Source organism: Palaemon carinicauda, chromosome 28 (genome assembly GCF_036898095.1).
Source record: "Palaemon carinicauda isolate YSFRI2023 chromosome 28, ASM3689809v2, whole genome shotgun sequence".
In the NCBI taxonomy this organism is placed as follows: Eukaryota; Metazoa; Arthropoda; class Malacostraca; order Decapoda; family Palaemonidae; genus Palaemon; species Palaemon carinicauda.
Window position 1 is genome coordinate 54,251,882 of NC_090752.1, and position 12,005 is coordinate 54,263,886.

The window sequence follows — 12,005 nt, forward strand, 5'->3', positions numbered from 1 at the left end:
CCACGCTCTTCGTCTGACTGCCTTCAGACTATCGAAAGACTCTCGAGAGCTAGAGGCTTTTCGAAGGAAGCAGCCAGTGCGATTGCTAGAGCAAGGAGAGCGTCTTCCATTAGAGTCTACCAATCGAAGTGGGAAGTCTTCCGAGACTGGTGCAAGTCAGTTTCTGTATCCTCGACCAGTACCTCTGTAGCTCAAATAGCTGATTTTCTCTTATACCTGAGAAAAGGACGATCTCTTTCAGCTCCCACTATCAAGGGCTACAGAAGCATGTTGGCATCGGTCTTCCGGCATAGAGGCTTAGATCTTTCCAAACATAAAGATCTGCAAGACCTCCTTAAGTCTTTTGAGACCACCAAGGAGCGTCGTTTGGCTACCCCTGGATGGGATTTAGACGTGGTACTAAGATTCCTCATGTCAGACAGGTTGGAGCCGTTACAATCAGCCTCCCTGAAAGATCTCACTCTTAAGACTCTTTTCCTGGTATGCTTAGCCTCGGCTAAAAGAGTCAGTGAGATTCATGCCTTCAGCAAGAACATCGGATTTTCGTCGGAAAAAGCCACTTGTTCGCTGCAACTTGGTTTTCTAGCCAAAAATGAGCTGCCTTCTCGGCCTTGGCCTAAATCTTTCGATATTCCCAGCTTATCGGAGATCGTAGGCAATGAACTAGAAAGAGTCTTATGCCCTGTTAGAGCTCTTAAGTTCTATTTAAAGCGTACTAAACCTTTACGAGGCCAATCTGAAGCTTTATGGTGTTCAGTTAAGAAACCATCCTTGCCTATGTCAAAGAATGCTTGGTCAGACTTTATCAGATTGTTTATACGAGAAGCTCATTCACATCTGAGTGAGGAAGACCGAACATTTCTTAAGGTGAAGACGCACGAAGTTAGAGCTGTAACAACTTCCGTGGCCTTTAAGCAAAATATATCTCTGCAAAGTATAATGGACGCAACCTATTGGAGAAGCAAGTCAGTGTTCGCGTCATTTTACTTGAAAGATGTCCAGTCTCTTTACGAGAACTGCTACACACTGGAACCATTCGTAGCAGCGAGTGCAGTAGTGGGTGAGGGCTCAACCACTACAATTCCCTAATTCCTTATCCTTTTAATCTGTCTCTTGAAATGTTGTTTTTTTTTTATGGGTTGTCCGGAAGGCTAAGAAGCTTTTCGCATCCTGGTTGATTTGGCGGGTGGTCAAAGTCATTTCTTGAGAGCGCCTAGATTAGGGGTTTGATGAGGTCCTGTTGTATGGGTTGCAACCCTTGATACTTCAGCTCCTAGGGGTCGATCAGCATCCTAAGAGGATCGCGAGGCTCCGTAAGGAAGACGTACTTAAAAGGCAGAGTAATTGTTCAAGTCGACTTCCTTACCAGGTACCTATTTATTTTGTTTTTGTTATTTTGACAACTTCTAAAATGAAATAAAAAACTCTTAGCTCATAAAATGTAAACATATATTACTGGTCTCTACCCACCATCCTGGGTGTGAATCAGCTATATATTCACCGGCTAAGTTAAATATTTAAAAATGATATTTTAATTATAAAATAAATTTTTGAATATACTTACCTGGTGAATATATAAATTAAATGACCCTCCCTTCCTCCCCAATAGAGACGCAGTGGGACGAGGAGAAAATTGAGTCTTTGTTTACATAAGAGCTGGGTATCTGGTCGACAGATGGCGCTGTTGGGCACACCCGCAACCTGTGTAGCGATCGCTGGCGAGTTTTTTCCGTAGAGTTTGTCTGTCTAGCAACAGAGTTGCAGCTATATATTCACCGGGTAAGTATATTCAAAAATTTATTTTATAATTAAAATATCATTTTTAATAATAATTATTATTTCTATACGTGCTCACCCTCCTTCCCACTGATTAGTGGCATCAAGAAGCGATACATGCTCAACAGGTTATTGTTGTTGGAGGCTGGTCTCATTGCTTTAATAGAGGCATTAATACCGTATTAGAAGGAAATAAAACTGGAAACTTCTTAATTTTAAGGAGTAACATAAACATTCCAAGCTTCCAGAGACGAAAGTAATGTGAAAGTCAGGGGAGTATAGAAATAAGAAGTTTTATTTAAATTCTGCTTTTGCTGTAATACATTTATTACCTTTTCAGACAAAGCCAAGCGAAGTTCTCGGAACGGCCTGGTATTGACCCCAAAAAAACCAGCATAATTCTGTTTCCAGGACAGGGTACTCAATATGTTGGTAAGATTATTATTATTTTTTTGTTACTAACATTTGTTTCATTATTTTTATAATTGTTCCCTTTTAAAGATTAGTTTTAATGTATAGTTTTAAGTAATAATTGAATGAATCTTCCTTACCCAACATTGCTCTATGTTTCAAGCATGAGCTGGATAAAAATTGAAAGGAGAGAGTTGTCTTGGATTCTAACTTTCCTGCTTAGTGTTCACACATCTCACCACCAGTTAAGTTACCATAATTTATTGATACGTAATCAATTTTGGTTTGCTTCTTACTGTGGATGGGTGAACAAAATTTCTTTTAGTGAGACTTTCCTGAAGCAAGTACTAAATGGAGTAAAATCTTTGAAAATGCCTCCGGCCACTATTGCTGCCTTAGTGTACTTGAGCTCTTTTAAGTTGTCCTCACATTGTTTTGCCGTTATTTGTACCTGTGGTCCCCTCTGAAGGTCCAGCACTTTGCTGCAGTAGAGGGGCTTGAGTGTCCCAATGATGGGCTGGGCAATGGCGGAGGGGTAGTTTATCCACCCTGACAGGCTCAACCATACCGCTAAGGCCAGTTCTGAGAGACCAGACCAAGACTGGACCCCTATAGGCCTTCTCCTTTATTTTAAGATAGGCAAAGGCTAGGAGAAGGAAAACTCCAAAATCAAACCAAACAAGACCCCAACGGCGGAGCTTCCCAGCACCGGCGGAAGAGGGCAATGCCTGTCGGGCAGGCAACAAGGCGGGCCTTGACATAACAAGAACCCGGCAGCCCGATGCAACCAACATCGGAGAAGCCGCCTGTCTCATATGTCTTGAGCCGCGGTGGAAATGATGTGGGCCAAGTGTGTGTGCGTGGCCGTTGCAAAGCCACGACCACCCAAAACAATATACCTAGCTACTGGCATTCTGTCGTTTCCTCCACCCTTCTTCATCTCTTTCTCACCATCATCATCATCACCACCACCAGCAAGTCCTGAGGCGACAGCACTGTGGGTGAAGGGGGCAGGCCTGGATAGCTGGAAGCCCTTAGCCCACGACTGCACTCAGGCGGCGAGTCTAAGATTCAGTCGCTCTCTGGTGACGGTGCCGTGACACCAGAGTTCGGCAGTTGGACTCGTGACTGGGCTGGCCTATTGAGGACACCGCAGCCCACCCCACATGGGGAGGCCCCTAGAAAAGGTGGGGTAAACATCGGACACGGCAAACCCGTCTGGTCAGCTCACCGCGGCTGGCGGACATCCCACTAATGCGGTCGAAATAACAAGAAAAAAATATTAACCTTAGGTGCGTGGAACATCCACACCCTTCAAGACGTGACGAACACCAACCGCCCGGAACGACGTACAGCCCTCGTCTGCAAGGAGCTAGCCCGCTTCAATGTTGATGTGGCGGCTCTTAGCGAGACCAGACTACCCGAAGAGGGCAACATCAGGGAAGCTGGAACAGGCTACACCATCTTCTGGAAAGGCAAGGCCCTAGAGGAGCCTCGCATCCACGGTGTCGGCTTCGCCGTCCGTTCCCAGCTAGTGCAGCAGCACAACCTCGCTCCCAAGGCCATCAGTGAGCGCCTGATGACTGTCCGCATCCCCATCACGCGGGACAGACATCTCACCCTGATCTGTCTACGCCCCGACTATGACCTCAACCGATGATAACAAAGCTGCCTTCTACACCCAGCTCGACCGCACCATCCAGGCAGTGCCCGCCAATGACAAGCTCGTTGTGCTTGGCGACTTTAATGCCCGAGTAGGCAAAGACCATCGCCTGTGGGAGGGAATCATCGGCCGCCATGGCATTGGAAATTGCAACGCCAATGGCCAACTCCTACTGGGTCTGTGTGCAGAACACCAACTTGTGGTAACCAACACCATCTTCCAGTTACCAAAGCGACAAAAGACCACATGGAGACACCCACGGTCTAAACACTGGCACACCCTGGACTACGTCCTGACCAGAGCCAGAGACCGAGGAGACGTCCGCATCACCCGATCCATGCCCGGAGCGGACGACTGCTGGACGGACCACAGACTCCTCATCTCCCGACTCTCCGTGACGACCCTACGACCACCCAGAAGGGCACCTGACAGCGTACCACACCAACGCTTTGATTGTAGTAAGCTCCGCAACCCACAGGTGGCACAGAACTACAAGGAGGCCTGCGAACAATACCTCGCAGACCCTGTGGGTCAGGCCACTGTCGAGCACCACTGGACCACCCTCAGAAACGCCATGGCCCGTGCCGCGGAGGAAACACTAGGCTTCACCACCAAGAAACGGCAGGATTGGTTTGATGAGAATGATGCTACCATCTCTCTTCTCATTGAAACCAAACGACAAGCACGCCTGACTTTGGAAAACCAACCAACAGCAGCTAACAAATGTGCTCACAAGGTGGCTGAAGCTGGTTGCCAAAGAGGTATCCGTGAAGCCCAGAACACCTGGTGGCAAAGAAAAGCTGCAGAAATACAGTGTTTCGCTGACCAACGTGACCTGCGCAGCTTCTATGCAGCAACAAAAGAAATATTCGGTCCCACACGGTCATCAGTGGGCAGCCTGAAGGACGCGGATGGGGCCACGACCATCACCGACAGCGAGGGCATCCTGGCCAGGTGGAGGTCTCACTTTGAGAACCTCCTCAATGACCAAGCAGACACCCCAGACGATCTCCTGCGAATGACCCCGCAGCATCCCGTCCGTCACTGGATGGCACTACCACCCTCCATCCATGACTTCAACAAGGCCCTGCAGCGCATGAAGCCCGGCAAAGCCCCAGGGCCAGACAACATCCCGTTGGAGCTCCTCACTCACGGTGGCCCCGGCTTGAGGAACCGTTTGATGCTCCTTATACTGAAAATATGGGAGACCAAGACCCCCCCCCAGTGACTTCCGCGATGCAAACATCACTACCATCTTCAAGAAGGGAGACAGGGAGAACTGTAACAACTACCGGGGAATATCACTACTAAGCATCGCGAGTAAGATTTTCGCTCGGATTCTCCTTGACCGCCTCCTTATTCTCGCAGAAGACGTCTTGCCAGAGTCCCAGTGCGGCTTTCGACCTTCCCGCGGGACCATAGACATGATCTTCTGTGCGCGACAACTACAAGAGAAGAGCCTCGAATAACAACAGCCCATAATGTTCATCTTCTGGGATTTGAAAAAGGCCTTCGACAAAGTACCTCGACCTGCCATGTGGGCTGTCCTCAAAAGATATGGCTGCCCACCCGATTTTGTCAAGCTGGTGCGTGCCCTCCATGACGGAATGGTTGGGAGAGTCTGCCACCAGAACTCTTTCAGACCCATTCCCCATCAACGGCGGCCTGAAGCAGGGCTGTGTTCTGGCCCCGACGTGTTTCTCGCTATACACCGCTGCAATGTTCAACGAGATTCCCCCAGACACACCCTCAGTCGACCTACGTTTCCGCATGGATGGAGGCGCTTTCAACCTCGCTAGACTCCGCGCCAGAACCAAGACCACCTTGTGTGCAGTGCGAGAACTGCAGTATGCTGACGACAATGCCACCCCAGGTCAGACGGCAGAGGACCTGCAGTCGTTAGCTGATGCATACAACTCTGCCTACGAACGCTTTGGGATGCAAGTCAACTCAGACAAAACCAAGACCCTCGTCCAACATCCACCAGGACTGATGCTCCCCAACTTCAATACCACAGTGAATGACCAACCGTTAGAACAGGTGGACCAGTTCTCCTACCTAGGGAGCATCCTAACATCAGCTCCCACAAGCAAAAAGGACGTGGAGAACAGGATCAGGGCAGCCCACTCCGCCTTTGGCCGACTCAACCGCCGCGTATTTAACAACCACGCACTGACAATGACCACCAAAATAATGGTGTTCAGGGCAGTAGTCCTCTCCACGCTCCTGTATGCATGTGAAACATGGACGCTATATAGTAACGATCTTAAAAACCTAGAACGCTTCCAACAAATGAAACTGAGGCAGATCTTGAAAATCCCCTGGGAGAGCCACACCACCAACATTGAAGTCTTAGAACGTGCCTCGCTGTCCAGCGTGGAGGCCACCATCATCCACCACCGCCTCCGCTGGATAGGACACGTGCATAGGATGGAGCCATTTAGGCTCCCAAAGAAAATATTCTACGGAGAACTGACCCAGGGCACCAGACCACGAGGAGCCCCGAAAATGCGCTATAAAGATCAACTAAAGCGCACCCTGGCTCTAACTGACATCGATCCTTCCTCATGGGAAGAAACAGCCAGGGACAGGAAAACCTGGAGGAGTACAGTACACCATGGCACCGTGGACTTCGAGGAGAGGAGGAGACAAAATGAGGAGGCTAGGAGGAGAAGAAGGAGAGAGCGATTAGAACAGCCCCGCCCACCACCTACCCTCCCTTGTGAACACTGTCCGCGACTCTTCCACCACAGACTAGGACTTAACAGCCACATCAGGCATAAGCACCCACCCCATAGATAGGAGGCTGATGGCTAACGACAGAACCCAATACTCGGACACGAGTGGGCGCCGACGACGACGACGTACCTGTGGTGACTCTACTCTATTTTTATACCTAGTTTTTTTAGGTTGCCTTTTCTTGCCACTTATGTTTACTCCTGCACCAATCTTAGGTACTCTACATACTGTATCTGGTACTTTTATACCTGTGTATGCATCTGCCATTATGCCTCCTTTCTTAGCTTAATACATTGACTTTTTTTCCTTACCCTTCTTTACCATTTTTTAAGTGCCGTACTGTAATTTATAGCAGAACCCTCCATTGTGCTTTCTTTATTTTACACCCCCTACTAGTAAAAGTTTTATGCACTTTCCTCCTCATGGTTTGGACATAAAAGTTTTTCCTTTTGGTGGTTTCTAAATGTGGATCCTCCTCCTACGCTGGTGCCTTTAAATACCAGTACTAACTGTTCACAGTTCAATTGAGTGCGCACTTTCCTGGGAAGATGAATTTGATTATTTCAATACAGATCTTCTCTCGACGAAATTGATGACAATGGGGTGAGAATGTGACGTTAAGCATCTTACGTGAATTCAAAACTCATAGATCTGGTACTCAACTTAGATGGAGGGACAGTGGAGTCTGGCTCGACTACTGCTGCAGTCTCCCCTGACCTTGCTGCCCCTTTAATTGAAGAAGTCAGGGCTACCATTTCCGTGGAGGACGAACCCCTCGTACCGATGGACATGGCGGGTCTGGATATAGACGTAGAACCCAGGGACGAGCAGGTAAGTGGTGCCGAGTTGGTGGAAACCCTTTTCTCTCCTACTCCCTCTTCTACCTCTTCCTTTCTAGGTTTTGATAACTCTAAGGCTTCTCCTCGGGATCCCTCTGCCTCCGTACGACCCAAGGTGAAGCCAAACTTATAAGACTTCAGCTTTGCCAGTATCAACGTCACCGGTCCCCGGACCCTCGACAGCTGCTGATATTCATATTGCTCCTCGTAAAACCACTACTCCTAAGAAGTCTAAGTCTACCAAATCCAAGAAAAAACCAACGGGTGACTTTCAGGTACCCTGGGCTGATCTCCTCCCCATCCAACTGATCAAAGGATTGGTCAGGGATCAAGTTCAACATCACTCTGGTGCAATAACAGAGATTAAGGATATGATGGCTACTCTGATCCGCGCCGGAACTCAGTTTCCTCCCCCTTCGGCTCCAGACGCATCGAAGCTGCCGCCCTTCGATAAAAACCATCCTTGGCGGTTTGCCTTGCATGCTCCATTCGTAGATGGTTCCCTAACTCTGGAGGGCATGGGCACCCGCCCTCTAGAGGACTTGGAGTTCTATCCCCCGGGCCTAGCATTCCCGTTCAATGGTTTTGTACGGTTAAAGGAACATGCATTGTTCCGTATGGACAAGGTACCGAAGGAAACGGTCATATTTCCAAAAGAGCAGGCCCAGGCTATCTGGGCCAGAACACTATCAGAGTGGGGGTGTATTAACTCCAAGCTCACCCCACACAAAGGTTCCTACACTATTTTTACGACAGCGGCCTCCATCTCTTTGCCGCTCATAGACAAAGTCACAGAGCTGACTATACAGGCCATCAAGGAAGGCTCTTCCATGCCGGCTCTCAAGGAGACGGACCCCACCTCTTTGCTTATTCCGGGTACCTCGGCAGCCTGGGATGCTGCGGCTTCTACCTTCACGGTGGGGAAACTAGACCCGGACTGTGCCTCTACTCTTTTCTCTGAGAAGCTTTCCAGATTAATAGAGAGTCTTCTCAAAACTGAGTTCGAGACCCGTACTAGACTTGCTAGGTCCCTCCAATCCATCACCTCCATGGAGTCCCTAGCATCTCTTTACCCAGAGGAAACGCTGTTCAGAGTCGCCACAAAGAACCAGCTGCTATCCTACCAAATAGACCTCCATGACTTCTGGTCAGCTCGAGTTAGTTGCAGGAAGTTCGTTCTGTCGGAGGCCACCATCAGGCATGAGCCGAACAGACTGATAGCGTCCTCCTGCTGGGGTAAGACCCTCTTCCCTCAGACCGAGGTGGATAAGGTTCTTCAGGACGCAGCGAGGGCAAACCAGAATTTGCAGGTAAGGTGGGGTCTCTCAGCCAAAAAGAGGTTCGAACCCCAGAGACACACGTTCTTCAAGAAGAAGCAGAGGTTTAGTCCTTACAAGGCGGCCCAGGGTACCTCGTCCCCACAGTCTTCCGCGGCCTTGACTTCTCGACAACAGGCCCCTCCTCAGCAGGTAGTCTACCTCGCTGCTCCCCCTGGTACACAGCCCAACCCCTCTTGGATGCCTTCACCTGCATACAACCCTGCCTACGAATCCTCCGGTTCCTTTCGTGGATACCAAAGAGGGAGTTTCAGAGGTAGAGGACAGTTCTGCCAACGCGGCGGGCCTAGAGCAAGGGGTTCCCGTGGAGGGAGGGGCCCTAAGTTCACTCCCTCCCAATGATGTGATGCCTGTAGGAGGGAGACTTTATCACTTCCGGGATCATTGGACCTTCAGTCCATGGGCTCACAGCATAATATCAAGGGGCTTGGGTTGGAAATGGTCACAGGGATCCCCTCCTCCACCGGTGACCTTCTTCCAGAGACCCACTCCCATCCTGGAAGAGTACACCGCGGAGTTACTCAAGAAGAGAGCAATCAAGCGGGTTCGATCCCTGAAATTCCAAGGCCGCCTGTTTACAGTCCCGAAGAAAGACTCGTCGGCGTTGAGGGTAGTTCTGGACTTGTCGAAGCTCAACTCTTACATCCTTTGCGACAAGTTCCGTATGCTGACTATCTCTCAGGTACGGACCTTACTTCCCCGTGGGGCCGTCACCACCTCTATCGATCTTACCGACGCCTATTATCATGTCCCAGTAGCTCGAAACTTCTCTCCTTACCTAGGCTTCCGTCTCGGCCAGAGAGCCTTCGCATTCAAAGTCATGCCCTTCGGTCTCAGCATTGCCCCCAGGGTATTCACGAAACTGGGGGAGACGGTGCTCGAGCAACTCAGACACCAAGGGATACAAATCGTCGCCTATCTGGACGATTGGCTCATTTGGGCCCAGTCGCACCAGGAATGCAACAGAGCTACGTCGAAGGTACTCCATTTTCTCGCCAAACTGGGCTTCCAAGTCAACCTCCGGAAGTCCCGCCTACAACCATCAAGCCTCTTCGAATGGTTAGGCATCCGTTGGGACCTCTCAAAGCACAAGCTCTCCCTTCCTCCCAAGAAGGTGAGGGAGATAGCTTCCAAGGTCAGGAACTTTCTCAAACACAAACAGGTGTCCAGAAGAGCTTTAGAACAAATCCTCGGCCTACTCCAGTTTGCCTCACTGACCGATCTCCTATTAAAAGCCAAACTCAAAGACATCAATCGAGTTTGGAGAAAGAGGGCGACAATACCTTTAAGAGACAAGACCTCGAAGATCCCCTCTGTCTTGAAAATGAGACTACAACCATGGTCCGATCGGAGGAACCTCTCCAAGTCGGTTCCTCTACAGTTCCCCTCTCCACAAGTGACAATTCATACCGACGCGTCTCTGAGTGGTTGGGGGGTTACTCCCAACATCAGATGTTTCAGGGCTCTTGGTTACCCGCCATGAGACAGTTCCATATCAATGTTCTCGAAGCCATGGCGGTGTTCTTGACCCTGAAGAGAATCTCTCCTCCGAGGTCGACCCACATCAGAGTAGTCTCAGACAGCACGGCCGTAGTCCACTGCCTCAACAGGGGGGGGTCCAAATCACCCAACCTGAATCAGATCCTGGTCACTATCTTCACCTTGGCAGCCGACAAAGACTGGTTCCTGTCAGCAACTCACCTAGCAGGAGCCCAGAATGTGATAGCAGACTCATTATCCAGGACGAGCCCACTGGAATCGGAGTGGTCCCTGGACATGCACTCCTTCCGGTGGATACTCAGGCTGGTTCCAGGTCTCCAGGTAGATCTATTCGCGACCCGACTCAATCACAAACTCCCATGTTATGTGACACCGAACCTGGACCCTCAGGCTTATGCCATGGACGCATTAACCCTGGATTGGAACCATTGGCAGAAGGTCTACTTATTCCCTCCAGTGAATCTTCTACTGAAAGTCTTGCACAAACTCCGCTCCTTCAACGGGGCAGTAGCTTTAGTGGCACCTCACTGGCCAAAGAGCAGTTGGTTTCCTCTCCTCCTCGAGTTGAAACTCCGTCCCTTCCGGATCCCATTCCCCAAACTGACCCAGGTGGTCCAAACTCGGACTGTGTCAGATTCCTCAAGGATAGCCAAAACCCTAACTTTGTGGATTTCATGAAGTTTGCGGCGCGTAGGGACGCCAACATCGGCCCAGATAATGTCCTCTTTATAGAATCAGACAAAAGGGACTCAACGATTCGCCAATATGATTCGGCGGTTAAGAAACTAGCGGATTTCTTAACGACTTCAGACCATTCGGTTATGACTCCTAATTTAGCCATCTCCTTCTTTAGGTCCATATTTGACAAAGGCCTAGCAGCTAGCACTATAACCACCATTAAGTCAGCTCTGAGGAAAGTCTTCCTGGTTGGGTTTAACATTAACCTGGCGGAGTCTTATTTCTCATCTATTCCAAAAGCATGTGCTAGGCTTCGACCTTCGGTTCGTCCTCAAAAGGTCTCTTGGTCTCTAAATGATGTCCTCAAACTGGCCTCCGACACGGACAACGAATCCTGCTCTTATATCACTCTTCTTAGGAAGACTTTATTTCTAACAGCTTTGGCCTCGGGTTCCAGAATCTCAGAACTAGCAGCTCTCTCACGAAACTCAGAGAACATGGATTTCCTCCCTTCAGGTGAGGTACTTCTTTCACCAGACAGGGCGTTCCTGGCTAAGAACGAGGACCCCCAAAATAGGTGGTCCCCTTGGAAGATTATTCCTCTTCTCCAAGATACTTCTCTATGTCCGGTCACCACTCTCAGGGCCTTTTTAGCCAGGACTGCTACCCGATCGTCTGGCCCCTTGTTTATCAGAGAACAAGGAGGTACCATTTCCATACGTGGCATTAGGCAACAGATCCTATACTTCATTAAACAAGCCAATCCGGGATCATTTCCCCATGCTCATGATATCCGATCGATAGCTACCTCCATCAACTGTTTCCAGAATATGGACTTTGATAACCTTAAGAAGTACACGGGTTGGAAATCTCCTATGGTCTTCAAACGCCACTATCTAAAGAACTTACAGGCTCTTAAATACCCAACGGTTGCAGCTGGGAGCCTTATCTCTCCCCATTGATCTTTTGTTCTTCCTTTCATCCATCTCTTCTCTTCTCCCTCCTACCCGCCACTCGCACCACGACGCCGCTTCCTTGGTGGTTCGTTAGCCCTAAGTTTAT

The 12,005-nt window shown here is 49.5% G+C and overlaps 1 protein-coding gene across 1 annotated transcript in view; it reads left to right on the forward strand.

Annotated features, from left to right (window-relative positions):
- The window catches only part of beg (malonyl-CoA-acyl carrier protein transacylase beg), a 130,020-nt gene that overhangs the window by 69,605 nt on the left and 48,410 nt on the right, over positions 1–12,005 (forward strand). Inside the window, 1 exon segment of the mRNA XM_068351999.1 lies at positions 2,117–2,208. Coding sequence (XP_068208100.1) covers positions 2,117–2,208 — 92 coding nt within the window.